Below are 19,633 nucleotides of genomic sequence, written 5' to 3'. Positions count from 1 at the left end.
GTAGTCATTGCCATATAAGCTAACTGAAATAATATGACGTTTACTATTTTCTCATAATTGTATTTAGAAATATGCAATCTAGAGAATCCTCCTAGAAACCTAGTTAACAGCTATTCCATATAAAAATTAAAAAGTAATGTGAGGTTCATTCTGCTTTCAGGTTCGATTCTGCTCTGAACTTCCTGCTTAGGTTTAACAGGGAATTGTATTGAAGCTGACTTCCACTGACTTCCTGGCATTAATTAAGCAGCTAACATAATCTTACAGAAAATGAATGGGATCTCTAATGCCCAGTATACTTTTATTGTTTGAGGGTTTTTTTTATTTATGTGAACACATACACTACATCTAGGATTTTATTGAAAATATTTTTTTAATATAACAGCATCTCTTCACAAATAAACATTCCCAAAACATGTTTTGATAGATATATTTTCAAATAACAAATTAATTATTAATTAACAAATAATTTTTTTTTATTTTATCAGAACAAAAAGGACCCAGAGGATGGGTTCTGTGTATAAAGCATAAAACTGCTGGTGTTTAAATGATTATTATAACTATATATTATAAACTAAATATACAATATATATCGCATAGTTACACAAAACAACAAACAATATATATTGTTATATATATATATATATATATATATATATATATATATATATATATATATATATATATATATATATATGTTTACAATATATATGATCTAGATATAATTATGTACATATATGTAAATATCTGCATGAAAATGTGTGTGTGTGTGTGTGTGTGTGTGTGTGTGTGTGTGTGTGTGTGTGTGTGTGTGTATTTTAACCCTTTATCACAGTCATCATATTTATCTTATAACTAGGGTTGTTGATTTTACAATGATTATTATAACTATATATTATAAACTAAATATACAATATATATCGCATAGTTACACAAAACAACAAACAATATATATTGTTATAATATATATATATATATATATATATATATATATATATATATATATATATATATATATATAATGTTTACAATATATATGATCTAGATATAATTATGTACATATATGTAAATATCTGCATGAAAATGTGTGTGTGTGTGTGTGTGTGTGTGTGTGTGTGTGTGTGTGTGTGTGTATTTTTAACCCTTTATCACAGTCATCATATTTATCGTATAACTAGGGTTGTTGATTTTACACTTTATACATGTGTGTATTGAAAGTACTTTTATATAATGCATGTATGTAAAACAAAACTTTAGTTGAATAGGTTGTGACTCAGGCATCACTGTGGACCCCGAGGTGCGTTCAGCATAATGACAGGCTGAAAGAAGGAAACGCAGCAGATGTGAGGTTAAAACAGAGGCACGCTGAGATTGAGTGCTCATTATATTTGTAATAGGAGGACTGGGATATTTGGGTTCTTACCACACTGTTCCTCACTGTACAGCACTGAATCACTTTGCAGCAGAAGCCAGCCAATGTGGCAGAGATAGCGAACTGAGTCAAATACATGAGCATCTCTATTCCTATAACATGCTCGATGATGTTCTGTAAGAAAGCAAAAGACATAAGTCTATTACTTGATTATTAATGAATATAAAAATATATAAAAATATATATATAAAAAGAGACAGTTAATAATACATGTTAATATTTGAGTTAATGATCTATGAAATGATCCGACTGCACTCTTTCTAAAATGTCTGGGATTTTCATGCAGTCTGCAGAGGGTACACAACTTTCTAGAATGGTGCGATGAGCAAAAAGCATCTACCAAGCAGCTGTTCTGCAGACAGAAACACCTGAGGTTGATGGGAGAGATCGGAGAAGAATAACCAGTCTAGTTAAAGCTGACAGGAAAGCAAAGGTAACTCAAAGAACCACTCTTTACATTATTGGCAAACAAAAGAGTATTTAAAAATGCACAATGCAGTAAAACCTTAATGTTGATAGGCTTACAATGCCAGAAGACCACATCAGGTTGCACTCATGTCAGCCAAGAACGGATAATTGGGTCAGCATAGGAGAATCAAATTAAGACAGGATAAAGTCATTAAAATGTTTTTGCAACTCTAAGTTTAGTCAGACTGTGCTGCTGTAACAGATATTTTATGGATTAAAACTATAAAATGATCTTACCCACAGCCTGTCACACATGTCATTTCCTAATGTAGTATTGTGGTAGTCCTCCCAGCAGGCGGTAGTATACATATAGAGCCCCAATAAAGATAAGCTGCTCATGAAGCAGAAGGCCGAGAGCACACACACCACAATCTGCATCCCTAAGCAGGCCTTCAGCTGCCGGAGAGCAAAAAATAACAAATTTATATGAAATACCTGTATAATTAGTATTAATTAAAATAATAAAAGGTGTAAGCCACTTGAAAATCAGGGATTGTTTATTTCTTACTGTAGGAAGGTGAAGATTCTGTGCTGCTATTGCCACACTACCAGCTACTATGCTCTGCAGCATAAAAAGCAAATGCATACCATCAAACACTCAAACACTGAAAACCCAGCCATTAGGGTTGAACAAGCCAGTGCACTCTTAATTCCGGTCCCAAGCCCGGATAAATGGGGAGGGTTGCATTGGGAAGGGCATCCAGCAGTTCACGAATAAGAATTTCATAGCGGATCGGTCGAGGCCAACATTACCAACATTGGTTACCAATGACCGCCACAGGTATCGTTAGCCAACAGGGTACTGGTGGAAATTGAGCTACTGTTGGCTAAAAGGAGAAGTGTAGGAGAGTGGTGGGTGAGTTTGGTACTTTAAATGTTGGTACTATGACTGGTAAAGGGAGAGAGGTAGATGATATGATGGAGAGGAGAAAGGTAGATATGTTGTGTGTTCAGGAGAGAAAGTGGAAAGGGAGTAAGGCCAGGAACATTGGAGGTGGCTTTAAATTGTTCTATCATGGTGTGGATGGAAAAAGAAATGGTGTAGGGGTGATTCTAAAGAAAGAGTACAGTAATAGTGTAGTGGAGGTGAAGAGAGTTTCTGTTAGGGTGATGAACGTGAAGCTGGAAGTTGAAGGGTTGATGATAAATGTCATCAGTGCTTATGTCCCACAAGTCGGCTGTGAGATGGAGGAGAAGGAAACATTCTGGAGTGAGTTAGATGAAGTGGTGGATGGTGTATCTAGGAATGAAAGATTGGTGATTGGGGCAGACTTTAATAGGCATGTAGGTGAAGGGAACAGAGGTGATGAGGAGGTGATGGGTAGGTATGGCCTTAAGGAGAGGAATGTGGAAGGGCAGATGGTGGTAGATTTTGCTAAAAGGATGGAAATGGCAGTGGTGATCACTTATTTTAACAGGAAGGAGGATCATAGGGTGACGTATAAGAGTGGAGGAAGGTGCACACAGGTGGACTATGTTCTATGGATGAGATGCAACCTGAAGGAGATTGGAGACTGTAAGGTGTTGGCAGGGGACAGTGTAGCTAGACAGCTTTGGATGGTGGTCTGTAGGATGGTTTTGGAGGTGAAGAAGTAGAGGAGTAGAGTGAGGACTGAAAAAAGAATAAGATGGTGGAAACTCAAGGAAGACTGTAGTGTGAGATTCAGGGAAGAGGTCAGACAGGGGTTTGGTGGTGGTGAAGAGGTGCTGGATGATTGGGCAACTGCTGCAGAAGTGATAAGTGAGACAGCTAGAAAGGTACTTCTTGTGACATCTGGAAAAAGAAAGGAAGACAAAGAGATGTGGTGGTGGAATGAGGAAGTGCAGGAAAGCATAAGGAGAAAGAGGTTGGCAAAACAGAATTGGGATCGACAGAATGATGAGAAAAGTATGCAGGAGTACAAGGAGATGCGGAAGCAGGTGAAGAGGGATGTGGTAAAAGCCAAGAAAAAGGCATATGAGGAGCTGTATGTGAAGTTGGACACTAAGAAAGGAGAAATGGATTTATACCAATTGGTCAGGCAGAGAGCTGGGAAGGATGTGCTACAAGTTGAAGCAATATACATGCTAATTCACAATATACATGCTTCCCTTAGGAAATATTATTAGAAGGCATGGAATTAGCTTCCACTGTTATGCTGATGATAGCCAGCTATATAGCTCAACAAAACCAGGCAATACAGCTAAATTAGCCCGGATAACTGAGTGTATTAATGAATTAAAAGACTGGATGACCCATAAGTTTTTTTCTATTAAATTCTGATAAGACGAGATTTTGCTCATCGGCCCAAAAACCAGCACACAGAAGCTTCAGCATTTTAACCTGCATTTAGACTGATGTTCTGTAACTACTAGTTCAACGGTAAAAGACCTGAAAGTTATTTTAGACAGCAACATGTCTTTCAAAAATCATATCAACCAAGTTTCAAAAACAGCCTTCTTTCACCTTAGAAATATTTCTAAGCTAAGAAACATGTTATCTATATCTGATGCAGAGAAGCTCGTCCATGCGTTCATGACCTCCAGAATAGACTATTGTAATGCATTACTAGGTGGATGTCCTGCATCATTAATAAACAAGCTTCAGTTAGTTCAGAATGCGGCAGCCAGAGTTCTCACAAGGTCAAGAAAATATGATCATATAACCCCAATCTTATCGTCCCTACACTGGCTACCTGTTAAGTTTCGAATCGACTACAAACTGCTTACTTATAAAACACTAAATGGTTTGGCTACCATGTATCTATCCAGTCTTTTAATACGCTACAATCCGTCACACTCCCTGAAATCTCAAAACTTTGGACTTCTAGTAGTTCCTAGAATAGCAAAGTCCACTAAAGGTGGTAGAGCATTTTCACATTTAGCTCCTAAACTTTGGAATAGTCTTCCTGACAGTGTTCGGGGCTCAGACACACTCACCCAGTTTAAGTGCAGATAAAAAAATTTTCTTTTTAGCAAAGCCTACATATAACACACATATTATAACCTTGTGCTCCAGAACATCTGATCACATGCACATTATCAACTTGTGCTGTTAATATCATGAACAGCAGCTACGCTAATTTCTCTCCACTGCTTCTCTTTCTCTACCCATCCCGAGGCATCCTGAGGTTGCTCCAGCTCCAGTCACGTCCCACCTCATGAAGATTATGGACCTTTAAAGAAATAGATGCGGAACTCGCAAACTTCCCGTACCACCCAGAGACGTACCAGTGCCAGCTGGATTCCACTTCATGTGTGGAGTTTGGACATTGGACAGCAGTGAAGTGTGCAGTAGGAACGGCAGACTGGTTCAATGTGAAGGTTGGACTGCATCAAGGATCGACTCTGAGCCCTTTCCTGTTTGCAGTGGTGATGGACAGGTTGACAGACAAGGTCAGACAAGAGTCTTAATGGACTATGATGTTTGCAGATAATATTGTGATTTGTGGTGAGAGTAGGGAGCAGGTTGAGAAGAGCCTGGAGAGGTGGAGGTACATGCTGGAGAGAAGGGGAATGAAAGTCAGTAGGAGTAAGACAGAGTACATGTGTGTGAATGAGAGGGAGGGCAGTAAAGTGGTGCGGTTGCAGGGAGAAGAAGTGGTGAAGGTGGAGGAGTTCAAGTACCTGGGGTCAACAGTGCAAAGTAATGGAGAGTGTGTTAGAGAAGAGAAGTAAAGAGTGCGGGCAGGGTGGAGTGGGTGGAGAAGAGTGACAGGAGTGATTTGTGATAGAAGAGTATCTGTAAGAGTGAAAGGGAAAGTTTATAGGACTGTGGTGAGTCCTGCAATGTTGTATGGTTTAAAGACAGTGGCAATGAGTAAAAGACAGGAGGTGGAGCTGGAAGTAGCAGAGCTAAAGATGTTGAGGTTTTCGTTGGGAGTGATGAGGATGGACAAGATTAAAAATGAGTTTATTAGAGGGACAGCAAATGTAGGACGTTTCAGAACACAAGGTGAGGGAGGCAAGATTGAGATGGTTTGGACATGTGCAGAGGAGGGACATGGGGTATATCAGTAGGAGACTGCTGAGAAAGGAGCCACCAGGAAGGAGGCAAAGAGGAAGGCTAAGGAGGAGGTTCATGGATGTGGTGAGGGAAGACATGCAGCTGGTTGGGGTGAAAGAGGCAGCTGTAGAGGAAAGAGGGGTATGGAGACGGATGATCCGCTGTGGCGACCCCTAATAGGGAGAAGCCGGAAGGAGAAGAAGAGGAAGATAACATCAAACACTGAAGAGATTTAAAATGAAACTTTAAATGCTTAATGCTTACAGTTAGAGAACAAAGAGAACTCTTAAAGGTCATGAAGTACATTTGTTCTTCGAGAGGGGTGCAAAATACGATACTCATGACAAAGAGGCTCAGCATGATCTGGGTTACCTATGAAAAACACAATCACAAAAAAATTAATTTCAGAAAGTGGTGAGCAAAACTGCCACTATTTTATTACATAAACATACCCCTAATGCTTTGGGTTCTGCCTCCAGGTACTTCTGGGTATGAATGGGGTTTTTCTCAAACTTGACTTCTACTGCTGCACCTGTTCCACTCCCTGTGTTGAGGGAACTAGAGATAGTATTCTCTATTTCACCATCTGTGAAACATAAAACGATTGACACAAGTGTAGTTAGAAGCACAGGCAGAATTAATTGTATGGATATAAAAGTTGTTGAACTAAAAGCTAACTTATTTTTAATGGTGAATTTTTCCTGAATGTGACTGTAAGTAGTTTTAAAAGTCTTTATTTTTTATTTTAACCTTAAGTCGATTACTATATTATCATTTAATTTTTTTTTTAAACACTAAATGATTTAAACACTTTTAAATCATGAACATTTGCTAAAAAAAAATTAAATATAAATTTATTAATTATATAAAAAATATATTGAGGAAAATAAAAGAAATGCATTCAAACTAATACAAAAAGTAACACTACAAATAAATAAAAACAGTCACCTCCAAAATGAATTAAAAATACACTTCAAATAAACAGCATGTGGCATCAGTGATTTGCAGTGAGGCAGTTCTTGTACTGTATAACACAACCCGGAAAAGCTATCGGTATGGATTTTTGACTATAGCCAATAGTTCGGTTGATCATACTTTAGAACACACTGTCTACTGGGAGTGATTTTTCTTTATTGCCATGAATTTAATGTTCTAGAAAATTATCTGACTAGCTAATACCGTTTAACTTCAATGTGATGAGAACAGATGTTTGCCTGTACTGCAGCCAAAATCTGTTGTTTCCCCGAATGGTTTGACCTTGAGAACATGAAATTAAAACAGTTCAGAAAACACTTCATTCTATTTGCTTTTGAAACCCATCCACATCAGGGCAGATTTTTTTGTGCCTTATGAGATGCTTTTCTGCTCAGCATTGTATTAAAAAAGTGGTTATTTGAGTTTTTTATTGACAAGCTGATTTCACCTGCATAACGACCTTTATTTGGATTTATTAATATTATATCACCGCTACGGCCCGGGTTCGATCCCCGGTCAGGGAACCAACCCCAGCCACTCTTAGTGCTGGTCCCAAGCCCGGATAAATAGGGAGGTTTGCATTAGGAAGGGCATCCAGCGTAAAAACATGTGCCAAATCAAACATGCGGATGATCCGCTGTAGCGACCCCTAATGGGAGAAGCCGAAAGAAAGTTAGTTATGTTATGTTATGTTATGTTATGTTATGTTATGTTATGTTATGTTATGTTATGTTATGTTATATTCTTAAATACTCAAACCATACCCCTTGGCACCAAAAACCATGCAATAGTGAAAGCTAAGTATTTTATATTTTATCTATCTATCTAGCAATGTAAACAGATGCTTCTTAATTATCACAGGGAACAAAAATTGTAGGGTGGGCATGGCACTTTGCAGCATTGCCCCCTTATATGTACACTTGTTAAATGATTACTGAATGAATGATTTAATAAGTTAAAAAAAAAATAATCTGTATATATTGATTAATAAAAATAAATTTTACAGGCTACATGCACATTTTTACATTTCATTTTCTAAATGAATTAATAACATACATTACAGAACACTGGAGAAGTTTTCCTCCTGACACACGCTTACTGATTCATGATATTAGCAACATCTTTGAGTTTGTCAAGACACTGTTCTTCAGAGTCCTTGGAATGACTTGTCACTCAAATGTGTCTTCCATCTTGCCATTTTGCTGTAAAAGCCTGATTTATTCAGTGCTTCAGTGATGGTTGTCTGTCCAACAGGTTCTGTGGTTGACTGTGTGACTGTTGGTTTCTCTAATCAAGGACAGATGGCTAACTCTAGGAAGGTTCCATGTTGTACAGTCTTCCTTAATTTTAATATCCTTCAGACTACTGTTGAAATATTCCCAATTTTAACTGTTTTATAGTCTTCCCTTTACTTCTGCCATGCCATAATTTCAGTGTGTATATCCCCAAACATTTCCTGAGACGTAATGCCTTGAATATTGTCTTGAAAATGCAGTGTAAGTTGTGCATTCTTTCAGACCCTGGTTTGTGTCTTTCCAAACTATTGCAACCTCTGGAGGTACTTCTCGATTATAGATAAAGCAAACAGTATGTACCTGAAAAAGCTGCAGTGCCTCAGCAAAAGGTGGGACGGAAATTGCCATTGAAATTTATTCAAAGCAAATACACAAACCAACAAAGTGTGGGACAGGACACTAAAAGTTTAAAATACACTATAACTTTTTTAATTCTCTCTCTCTCTCTCTCTCTCTCTCTCTCTGTCTGCAAAAAAACCGTTACAGATTATCAAATGACCTGAAGGTTAGTTGCCTTTCACACGTTGCCCAATAGAAAATTGAAAGTTTGAGGACTTACCTGCCATATTTACTTTTTTCTGTGCTCTTAAATGAATTGTGTAGAGGAGACTTGAACAATGAAGAACATAGTGTGTTTATACAGGGGATCTCTGCTTGTTTGGGGGTTGGCTGTTACTTAGATCCGCCCGCGCAGAGAAATTTGACCCCCAGCAACAGCTGGACTGGACATCTGTACGGTTCGAACGATACAATTCTACACAAATAACAGGGAAATATTTATTTGTACTTTTCCTTTTTCAGATCAAATTCCAAGGTCTGGCAGATCTGCTCATCTTATTAGTGTTGTGCTCTGTTTGCACTTGGCAGTTATACAAAGATTTTTTTTTTTAAAGTCAATATAGCATATAGCTTGCTGTGGTAGGTATGAATGGCAAATCTAGGCATTTCTGAAAAGAATTGTAAGACTACTTTTGATAATTATTATGTTTGGTCTGTGTACATGATCCAAATTATTTTTAAAATGTGTATTGTGATTTTTAGGTTACGTAAGAACAACAACAGAACAACAATCGACTCACTTTATTATTGCACAGCTATTTTTCATTAAAACAAGATACACAAAGAAACAATGCCACCTGCTGGGTAAAATATATATCAGACAGCTTCTTAAGCACGAGATACAAGATAAATATCTTCAAGCTAAATAAGACTTTATAAATTTGCGAGAAACAAAATTGTGATCATTTTAATGTGTAATATATATAAAATAAGTTGGTATATATATTTCCTAAAACCTCTTTATTTGACTTTATTGTTTTTCATAGGCATTGTCTTTAATGAAGACAGTACAATACTAATAGTCCTTTTTTTTTTTTTCTTTATATTTTACCAAATTTGTATACATGTAACAAATATATGCATATTGTAATTTCATTTATTATGCAAGTGTGTAAAACATCATTTAAATGATTCAGTTAAATGGGCTGTGGCTCTGTGGAGGGCACATTCACTGCAATGACAGGCTGAAGGAGGACAAAGAAGCAGATCTGAGGTTAGCACAGAGACACACTGAGATTGAGTACTTATGAAATTTGTAATAAGTGGAGTGGTAGTTCTGGGTTCTTACCACATTGCTCCTTGGTGAGCAGCACTGAATTATTTTGCAGCAGTACGCAGCCAATGTGGCAGAGAGAGCGATCTGAGCCACCTGCACGAGCATCTCTATTCCTGAGATATGCGAATAGATGTGCTGTGAGTAAGCAGAATCAATTAAGAATATGAATGATGTCGTCTTTATTACATACAGTATATACTGTATAGTTCAGTATTATTGAAATGAGTGTCATTTAAAATCACATAAATTTGGTACATTGACTGTAAACCCTGAGGTCTGATGATATAGTAATGGTGAACCATAGACAATGATCTGATCAAAGTACAGACTGAGATCTTAAGGTTCCTTATGAGGTCGTGTGCTATCCACGATATTGTCTAATAAATCAATTCTGAATTTGTTTGGAAAAGCATACAGAAGTTTGTTGTGAATTATACACACTGTTTATGTTAAGATGTTAGATGTTTTTTTTGCCCCATTCTTAAATCTCAGAATGCTCATTAATCTTGTGTTATGATACCAGAATGACATTAAAAGACTTCTTTTGGCACATAATTCATTTGTCTGTAAACATTAAATAAACATTGTTTGCAGTTTAAGCCATTCATTATTGTTTACTGGTTTAAATAAAAATCAGTCTTAAGGGCAGCATGGGTACATAGCGAGCAGTGCTGCTGCCTCGCAGCTCCAGCGTTCCTGGTTTGATTCCGAGCTTGCATGCTCTTTCTTGTTCTGTGTTAGTTTCTGCCATAACTTCAATGGTAGAATGTGTGTGCACATGGTGCCCTGCAATGAAACGCCATCCCAGTTAAGGTGTATTCTCTCCTCTGCTTCTGGCATCAATAGATCAATATTTTGGGCTCCAGATCAATAAATAAACACACCCACCAGGTAAAAACATTATGACGTTAAAACATTACGAAGTGAACTGAATAACACTGATTATCTCTTCATCATGGCAATTTTTAGTGGGCGTATGTTAGTATATTAGTATTGATGTGTTAGAAACAGGAAAAATGGGCAAGCGTAAGGATTTTAGTTTGACAAGGTCCAAATTGTGATGGCTAGACGGCTGGCTCAGAGCATATATATATATATATATATATATATATATATATATATATATATATATATATATATATATATATATATATATATATGGCTTTATTATTTTCAATTTTTCTTTTTTTTTTGGGCTATGAAAACTGTCTTACCCCCATTCTGTTGCACATGTTTCTTGCTAATGTGGAATTTTCATTGTTAAAGTCGAACCAGCAGAAGTGTACAATGTAAGGTTCCACCAATAGAGTTGAGCTGATGATAAAGCATATCACTGAGAACACACATGCCAAAACCTGGAACCCCAAGCAGGCCTTCAGCTGCCAGAGCACAAGAGAAAATGTGATTAAATAAAATAACTGTACATTTGAAAGCACATATAATATGTACTGATATGTATGCCTGATGATAAAAAAAAGAGTTATTTTAGTTCTTACTGCAGTAAGGTGGAGATTCTGTGCTTTTATTGCAGCACTACCAGCTGCAATGCTCTGCAGTATGAAAAGCAAATACATAATATGAGATATGGCATTTGGAATTTTAATTTTAAAAAGTGTAATGGTATAATGCTTACAACTAAAGAAAAGACAATGCTGATGATGATTGTTTCTGAGGAATGATGGTTCCTCCAGTTCAAACATATGACATTTATGAAAAAGATAGTCAGCATAATTTGTGTTACCTGTGAAAAAAAAAACAAGTACATTAAAACATTTATTTCAGAAAGGGGTAAGAAATATTTATATGTGTACAATTTATTTTTAAATAAAATCAGTGTTTGGTTGTATCTACACACCCCCAAAGCTTTGGGTTCTCCCTCCAGGTACTTCTGGGTTTGATAGGGGGTTTTCTGAAACTTGACTTCCACTAGTGCACCGGTTTCACTCCCGATGTTTTGGACATTAGGGACAATACTCTCCATATCACCATCTTGAAACATAACATCAATCATACTAATAAAAGCAGAAGTCAGCAGCACAGTGCTCAAATGGATATCTGGTTACAAAGTGTTTAAATAAAGTGATCTTTATGAACGTTTTGCTTACAAATATTCTGTAATTATTCTATTCCCTAAGATATAGGGGTTCACAGTGGGGGTCTGTGTAGGGGTCTTCGGTTTAATCCTGAGCTAAGTGAATAGAGCTTCACATGCTCTCCCTGTATGTGTGTGTGTTTGGGTTTCCATGGGCTTCCTCAAAATGTCCCCAAAACACGTACTGTAGGCAACTTGACTATTATAAAAATGCCTAAGCTGTTGCTTTTGCCATATGAACTGGTGCCTTGATAAAGGACATATATCATTTGTGTGTTTTGTAGATGAAAGAAAACGTTTTGCACACGACACACACACACACACAGAAATAGTCCGTATTCAAAATTTTTACTTACATAAACTGACACCACACACTCATACGCACAAAAAAAACTTTTTTGAGCAATTCTGATCTTCCACAACAGCTCAGACTCTCTAAACTATGAAATCTCTCCAGCAGTGTTACTGATTACAAAATGTGCAGAATTTCAATTGCCAGATTTCCAGATTCAACGCATTTTAGTAAAAAAATAATATAAAAATAAATAAATAAATAAATAACAATATAATGACAAAGCCATTGCAATACTTGGAGGTTTGAGATCTTACCTGCCATGGTTGTTTGTTTTTCTTGTACTTTAAAAAATAATATTTGAGAGAAATGTTGTGTAGAGAGAAAAGTTGTAAAGAGAGGAATGTTGTGTGTCTAAGCAGTGAAACTCTGTTTGTCCGGGGAGTCGCTGTTCCCTCAGTTCCGCCCCGCGCCCAGAAATTTGACCCCGAAAAACATCTGGCATGAGAGCACATCTGTACGGTTCGCAAGCTGCTAATCAGATACAGGGAAATAAACAAGATGGAACTGTACATTTACTAAAAAGCTTTGATATAAAACCCCAGTGCTGGATTTGTATAACACCGTGTTTGGGTTGTGTGTGTGGACAAATAAACGTATGTTTCATTTATTACAGGTTTTACGTTAAATTTCGCAGTTTGTGTGTATACATTAGTCAAAGTTCACTGACTGAAGAAAAACGGCAATATTAACTGTAAGCCACTGATGTTTGAGGAACAGGGAAAGTACAAGGAATTATTCTAGCTAATAAAATCCAAATGTTATGTTTTGGGGTTTTTTTTTTTGCTTCTTTGTAACCATATACTATTCATTCCCAGAAGGTTAAATTTTTTCAGTGACAACTTTAATAGTTGTTTTTATGTCTACATTTTTTATAACCACAAAATAACATTTTCAGAATTCAAAAAAAAAAAAGTTTATTTTTTTGCTTTTATATTTGCTTTTCCTGTGCTCTTAATGTAGAGCAAAGACTGTTGCATGGAGAGAATTATTGTTTGGCCTTGAAACAGATACTCTTCTGGGATTCACTGTTACTTATTTCCGGCCAGTCAGAAAAAAAAAAAAAGAAAAAAAAGAAAAACATGATTTAAGCTAAAAACACCCTTCACACAATATTGAAACAAGTTAACACAGTAACACAGGAGTCACATATTAATCCCTTTATTATTTAGAAATCTTCAGCCAGACAGCATTTGCAAATTATAAAAAGAAGAACTCAAGTTTAATATTTAAAACTAAGGTGCTGTCAGTTGTTTTATTTTTTCAAGATCCCTTTATCACAGCTAATTTTTATTTTATTATACAACAATCATTAATATCCTTTTGGTTAAATTTACAGCTTTCCACAAAAAAAAAAAAAAATTTACTGGAAAGTTGATCAAGGCATCAATGATCATTTGCAATGTACATACACAAATCACAATCTTCCCTTATAACCTTCAGACTTTCAATTTCAGTGCGAGGGATGAAGTAGGATGACAGAAGAACGTTGATGTTCCTGAGGAAAGCTCGTTTCAAAAAGGTGCAAAATGTGGCTTTTTTTTTTTTTTTTTTTACAGAAATTACAATACTAATGAATAATTCTTCTGTTTAATGAAGTTATTTTATCCTATATATATCATTTGCATTGAAAATTCTCACAGGGTATGCCAGTGAACTAAGATCCTATTTAGGCCAAGGAGAAGGGGTTTTATACAGTATTTATAATCAGGTCTAAGCAGAATAAACTGAGTGCTGCACTACAGACATGCTAATTATAATGTCTGTGAGATCCAGCAGGAATTGTGGAATGTCATCATAAATACTGAATTAATGTAGATATTTTATGAAAATGTAATCAATATAATGTAACCTTGACCAAACAATCATACATCGAGATTTAATACACAGGACAACTCAACTAGCAAGAAAATGCTAAGACAGCAATATGAAAAAAATAAAAGTAAGCACTGTGTTATTTGAACTGGTATTTATATTAATTTTATATATATATATATATATATATATATATATATATATATATATATATATATATATATATATATATATATATATATATATATAAAGTTGCCCTTTAGTTGATGTATATTGTGTGCCCTACAAAAAGAAGCTGTAGCTGATGTTTGGTTTAAATCCAAGAAAAAAATCCAAAGTACGGTCTGCTTCATAAAATTGTCTAAGTGCCAAATGCTAGATTTAACTTGCACAGATGAATCATAATTGTGATGTTCTTGTATAGACTTTACTATGGAGTCTCTCATTTAGAGAGTCTGGTATCCATCTGTTCTCTTTCTCCTACTGATGAGATAAGCAATAACTACGATGACGATGAGGATGAGCAGGACCACACCTACACCGATGGCCACTCGGTAATCTGGCTGGTCGGCCTTGCATAGGTCAACTACAGTAACAAAAAGACAGGAACAGATTAGTTTTTAAAAACATTTGGAGAAAGTATGTTGCTTCTCAGACTGGATATAACCAAAGCAGTTTTGACTGGAATGCTTTAAACTGACAAATTTATTTAATCTCATTTAATAAAAATTACTAATTAGAAATATTTTGGGGAAGGCTGCAAGAAACTATTGTGCAATTTACCAGTTATTTGATTAGTCGAGAATGACTAGTTAAATCAAAGAAAATGAACCAGATTTCAAGAAAACAATACAGAAACTAGAGTATATCCAATTTAAAGTTAAACGTAGATAGATAGATAGATAGATAGATAGATAGATAGATAGATAGATAGATAGATAGATAGATAGATAGATAGATAGACAGACAGACAGACAGACAGACAGACAGACTGACTGACTGACTTACAACACACTGCTGGTACAAGACTTTCCAAAATGTCAATTATGTCTTTTGCAGAATACATTTTGCAAAGTCCAAAGTGTACACATTTTCCCCCACACAGGTTATAATTGTGTACACAGACTTTTTTTTTTAAACTATATATCCAATACATACATACATACATATATATATATGTATATATATATATATATATATGTATGTATGTATGTATGTATATATATATATATATATATATATATATATATATATATATATATATATATATATATATATATATATATATATATATATGTATGTATATATATATATATATATATATATATTACACACACTATACATTTAAGATGATAACAATAACAAAATGCTACTCACTGGGACCAAACTGGTTGTTGGTAAAGTTAAAGGCTTGCATCCTGTCCTGACTAAACATCAGGTAGATGCCATTGCCCAGGAAGACTGACTCTGACTTGCAGGAGTATGAGTGACTTGCTGTCATGCTGAAAAGTTGCACCGATTCATTCTTCTTCACCAAATGAGACAAAACTGAAAGAAAATATGGACCTCTATCATCAGTATGCAGAGTGCAGACAAAAATCACTAAATCAGGTCTAAGATTATCTGTGAGTTTCAGAGGTTCTGAATCATTTCTAGTTGTCCACCCATGGTAATGAAGCTTGTAGAACCCCCTTCTTGTTGAACATGCAAAACCACACACACTTGGTTTTGCATTATTTTGCTTTTGATAAAAAGTTGTAACAAATTATGAACGCTATTTTGCTATGCCACTGTGACCTTGCAGTGCATGTTGTGATACTGCAAATCATGTTCACTGTGACACCACGGATCTTCTATATCTGCCCTCTTTATATGCAAATAAACAGGTTAGACAGCATAGCACTTATGATTTAATGTTATCACTGCTTGGTTTCCTTAAACATTAAAATGAAATGCAAAATCAATGCCCTGAAATATCCTGCAACATCTTTCTATGCTCAGGCAAGTCATAAGAGTTGAGTTCATATTGCATTTTCCTTTTTGTTTTAATCAGTATAGATAAATTGTTATAATTGTTTTTATTTACTATCCAAGCACACAAAATCAGTAAATGCTAAAATAATTCAAGAGTATAAAAAGTTATACTTTCAGTTACTCATTGACTGGAAATACAGGACAATGAAATGCAGTGAGATGGCGCTAATAAATCGGTTTGTCTTTTGTGCACCAATTGTTTACTCTGCTTATCTGTTTCAAAGAAGCAAAGTTCATGTAATAGCATGCATGCAAGCATGATCGGCTTTACAAGCATGAAGGAGTAGTCAACACTGCTGATAGTGATCTCACTGGCATCCTGTGGCCAGCAAATCATATCACAATCAGGACACCGTGGTAGATACCAATGGAAAAAAGGTAAAAACCTACTGTTTTGAGAAGAATTGTCTAAAATGTGATGTATGTTTGAAAGATGATACAAAATTACAAATGACTACGCACAAAGTTCAAAGCTGATAAATGAGCACTGTCTTGTTAAAACTGAAAGGATATTGCACCCACCTCCAGACTTGAAGGCATACGTCAGGTTGACAGCCACAGCATTGACGAAGACCATTTTTGTTGTGTCATTCTGTAAAAAAGAGAAAAGAAAAAAAAGGTGCAACATGCTGGTGAGAATCCTGCAGACCCCCATCTCTTGTTTCTCACACACACTTGCATGCATGCATACACACACCCTAATGGGCAAGTGAATCAGATGATGATTCACTCCAGAAAAGTACTTTACACTACATGTGACTCTGACTTGTTCATCTGAGACATCATAACTCTATACGGCAAACAAAGTTATCTTTTTTTTTGTTTCACAGCCGAGTTTTTGCAGAGGATTTTGCCAGTAGATGTCATAACATTTATTAATAATGCAACCCCCAGACTCACTCTTTTCAGGAAGTAATTACTGAAGCACAATGGTGCTTGCCACCTGCCATGTTTGTTTCTGAGTGGTTACTTTGCTGCCTAAGGTATCAAATAAATAGCACCACATCAGCCATACTTCCTCTTCCAACTCAACTTCCTTATTATACTGATGTATGTATGAGCAACTAATCTTTACTTTCAATGGTGAACATGCAAATTATAACTTTTCATTCTGTTCTATTCAACAGATTACATTTTTTTTGCCAATTGTGGAAAAAGGGCAACTATACAGCTGTATTAAGGCAAGCATGGTTTGACCCAAACTGTCCAGTTTAATTAGAATCAAAGTCTTAAAACAGAATTACTTTGTGTAGAAAACCTATACTAAATCACGCAATACACTATTATGAGCTTATATCATTTTAAATATGATGAATTACTATTTGAAAATTAGATCTTATTGGCACTTCAAATGAAAATCGACTCTTGACATACCTTGGCGAAGTTCATAGAGACATATCCCTCCTTCAAAGTGATCATGAGACTGGCAGTATTGCTTTCACATTTGCCGGTACTGTCAGCACTTCCTGGAACAATATAGGTGCCTACCATCTACAAAATACAGTAAATCAACAAGTTCATGAAAAAAAAAAAATTATAAAAACACTCCAATTAAAATGAATTATGATTTAAAGTTCATAATTACTAACACTAAAATGTATCCCAAATTGTTTTTTTTTTTATTATTTACTATATTTCACTATAACACAAATTCCTCCCCAAACATTTTTAAAGAGTCATAAAATTATATCAATATAAACTATTTCCCTACCTGACTGTTGTTGACCTGGACCTGGATTGCTGCCTGGACCATGATGCACAGTTTGTTTCCATCTTTCACAGTGTAGTTTCCCACTGTGATGTTGGTTGGCTGTGTTGGTTTTGGGGTGGGTGGTGTTGCTGTAGTAGCAGTGGTAATGTTGGCGGTGGTAGTATTGTGAGTGGTTGGAGGAACAGTGGTAACATTGGCGGTGGTAGTATTGTGAGTGGTTGGAGGAGCAGTGGTAACGTTGGCGGTGGTAGCATTGTGAGTGGTTGGAGCAGCAGTGGTAACGTTGGGGGTGGTTGGAGGAGCAGTGGTAACGTTGGGGGTGGTTGGAGGAGCAGTGGTAACCTTGGGGGTGGTTGGAGGAGCAGTGGTAACCTTGGGGGTGGTAGTTTTGTGAGTGGTTGTCTTGTGTGTGGTTACATTGGTATGGGCAGTTGTTTCTGAAGAGGTAGGAGCTGTGGAGGAAAACAAATCAGCAGGCGCCATGCTGGCAGGCGGCTTAGGGCGTCTGGCATCTCCCTGAGCCGAAGTGAAAGCTGAGGAAAGTGAAAAGACTGGACTTAGGCTTTATTGAGGATGCATAAAGCGAAAATGCAAGTGAACCATCTCTACGTTGAACACTGGGTACATGCTCAAACTCATCACCAAAATTGCCAAATGCAGCTATTTGCCTAGACAATGAAGTGTCGAGATTACCTGTAAATATTTTGTGTTCATGTATATCACTTATATGAATGTATCGACTTTTTATACCTGTTGGCAAACATATGACTTTGAAGGCAGGAAGCTCTTTGTGTTAAACTGAGTCACGTGAGACTGGAACACATGACCTTTTGAAACTTGCATGATAGGCGTTTCGCACACACATTTCCTGATTGATTGTTTCAAGATAATAAACACTGCTAAAACAAACCAAAAAAAAAAAAAAAAAAACTAAAACAAATCGAAATGAATAATAATAATTAAAAATAAGTCCACAACTAAAAAACAAAGTTAATTACAGGTATTTGTGGTGTTTCACAAACCTAGTGTCTTCAAACGCTTTGTACTGAACCACAGGGTTAAAAAAAACAGGGCTGGTGCTAAAATCTCGGTTTTCTTGGTGCACTGAAGCGTTAAATGTGTGAAAATGGTCGCATACAGCTCCCTTAAAGACCAAACAAACCCTGAGCTTTCCTTTTCTTTCTTTCTTTCTCTTGTTCTGACGTTTATAAAACAATAAAGCTAAAGAGTAGCCCGACTTACATTATATTCCATTTGAAGATAAAAACAAACGCCGACAGTGGTCGTTTGAAACAAACAAACAAACAAAAACAAGATGTATTTAGTAGCTGAAATGTGTCCGACTTGCTGTTTTTCGGTTTACACAGGCAGGTCAGGACAAAAAAATGACACCTTCACTTCTTTGTCTTTTCCCCCCCCATCTCTCATGCAGTAACCGTGTTCACGCAGATATTCACACGTGGTGGTCGTTTCAAAAAGTTATACCAAAAAGTAACACCAAAAAGTAATTAAATGCTGTAACCTGCTCGAATCTTCAATACTTTAGGCTGATTGAATCTTTGAGGAACAAAGGATTTGAGCGAAGACTGCCTTGAGTTATAAGAATGTAAGTATGTATACCTGTCGCCAACACAAAGACAGCCGCTATGAAGTGCACGGATGCGGGTTTCATTTCTGCAGTCGCTTCTTGTGAGAAAGTTGCCTCCTCGGTTCACTTTTATCGAGTAGAACAAGAAGAGTCGTGCTGCGCTTCTCACTCCAGCGTCCTCTGCTCAACTGTCAGAAACGAAACTAGAAGGAGTAAGGAAGTCAGATGATCACGTTACTGACCGGAATTGCACAAGCTGAGATCAACCCGT

General features: G+C 36.3%; 3 protein-coding genes across 4 annotated transcripts; all 3 read right to left on the bottom strand.

Annotated features, from left to right (window-relative positions):
* Positions 1-1,186: 1,186 nt before the first annotated feature.
* On the bottom strand, positions 1,187-8,866 carry LOC124386838. The gene is made up of 7 exons (XM_046850821.1): positions 8,715-8,866; positions 6,338-6,471; positions 6,150-6,257; positions 2,409-2,462; positions 2,138-2,296; positions 1,424-1,546; positions 1,187-1,319 (listed from the first exon to the last, which is right to left on the bottom strand). The coding sequence occupies exons 1-7, from the start codon at positions 8,719-8,721 to the stop codon at positions 1,281-1,283; spliced, it is 624 nt and encodes a 207-aa protein (XP_046706777.1). The 5' UTR covers positions 8,722-8,866; the 3' UTR covers positions 1,187-1,280.
* Positions 8,867-9,220: 354 nt separating this feature from the next.
* Positions 9,221-12,627, bottom strand: LOC124387432 (membrane-spanning 4-domains subfamily A member 4A-like). Its single transcript, XM_046851794.1, has 7 exons — positions 12,472-12,627; positions 11,626-11,759; positions 11,404-11,511; positions 11,267-11,320; positions 10,985-11,149; positions 9,783-9,905; positions 9,221-9,678 (listed from the first exon to the last, which is right to left on the bottom strand). The coding sequence occupies exons 1-7, from the start codon at positions 12,476-12,478 to the stop codon at positions 9,631-9,633; spliced, it is 639 nt and encodes a 212-aa protein (XP_046707750.1). The 5' UTR covers positions 12,479-12,627; the 3' UTR covers positions 9,221-9,630.
* A 1,714-nt stretch (positions 12,628-14,341) lies between these two features.
* On the bottom strand, positions 14,342-19,588 carry cd68 (CD68 molecule). Of its 2 annotated transcripts, XM_046852178.1 has the most exons (7): positions 19,395-19,588; positions 18,147-18,307; positions 17,775-18,116; positions 17,438-17,554; positions 16,586-16,655; positions 15,407-15,577; positions 14,342-14,615 (listed from the first exon to the last, which is right to left on the bottom strand). In XM_046852178.1, the coding sequence occupies exons 1-7, from the start codon at positions 19,444-19,446 to the stop codon at positions 14,476-14,478; spliced, it is 1,053 nt and encodes a 350-aa protein (XP_046708134.1). In that variant the 5' UTR covers positions 19,447-19,588; the 3' UTR covers positions 14,342-14,475. The 2 variants fall into 2 exon arrangements, with proteins under 2 accessions (XP_046708134.1, XP_046708133.1); XM_046852177.1 differs by having other exon boundaries at positions 17,775-18,307.
* Positions 19,589-19,633: the final 45 nt, after the last annotated feature.

Source organism: Silurus meridionalis, chromosome 6 (genome assembly GCF_014805685.1).
Source record: "Silurus meridionalis isolate SWU-2019-XX chromosome 6, ASM1480568v1, whole genome shotgun sequence".
Classification (NCBI taxonomy): domain Eukaryota; kingdom Metazoa; phylum Chordata; class Actinopteri; order Siluriformes; family Siluridae; genus Silurus; species Silurus meridionalis.
The sequence above is the reverse complement of the archived record's forward strand: the minus strand, read 5'-3'. Positions and strand labels throughout refer to the sequence as shown.

Excerpts from the sequence above, each read along its gene's own strand:
- cd68 (XM_046852177.1), bottom strand. The coding sequence starts at position 19,446 with ATGAAACCCGCATCCGTGCACTTCATAGCGGCTGTCTTTGTGTTGGCG. Across the intron at positions 17,555-17,774 it reads TCCAGGTCAACAACAGTCAG|ATGGTAGGCACCTATATTGT; the intron begins GTAGGGAAATAG and ends TGTATTTTGTAG. Across the intron at positions 14,616-15,406 it reads CAACAACCAGTTTGGTCCCA|TTGACCTATGCAAGGCCGAC; the intron begins GTGAGTAGCATT and ends TTGTTACTGTAG.
- LOC124386838 (XM_046850821.1), bottom strand. Across the intron at positions 2,463-6,149 it reads GTTCTCTTTGTTCTCTAACT|AGCATAGTAGCTGGTAGTGT; the intron begins GTAAGCATTAAG and ends TTTATGCTGCAG. Across the intron at positions 2,297-2,408 it reads AGAATCTTCACCTTCCTACA|CTGAAGGCCTGCTTAGGGAT; the intron begins GTAAGAAATAAA and ends GCTCTCCGGCAG.
- LOC124387432 (XM_046851794.1), bottom strand. Across the intron at positions 11,321-11,403 it reads GCATTGTCTTTTCTTTAGTT|AGCATTGCAGCTGGTAGTGC; the intron begins GTAAGCATTATA and ends TTCATACTGCAG. Across the intron at positions 9,679-9,782 it reads GCTCACCAAGGAGCAATGTG|CCTGTCATTGCAGTGAATGT; the intron begins GTAAGAACCCAG and ends GTCCTCCTTCAG.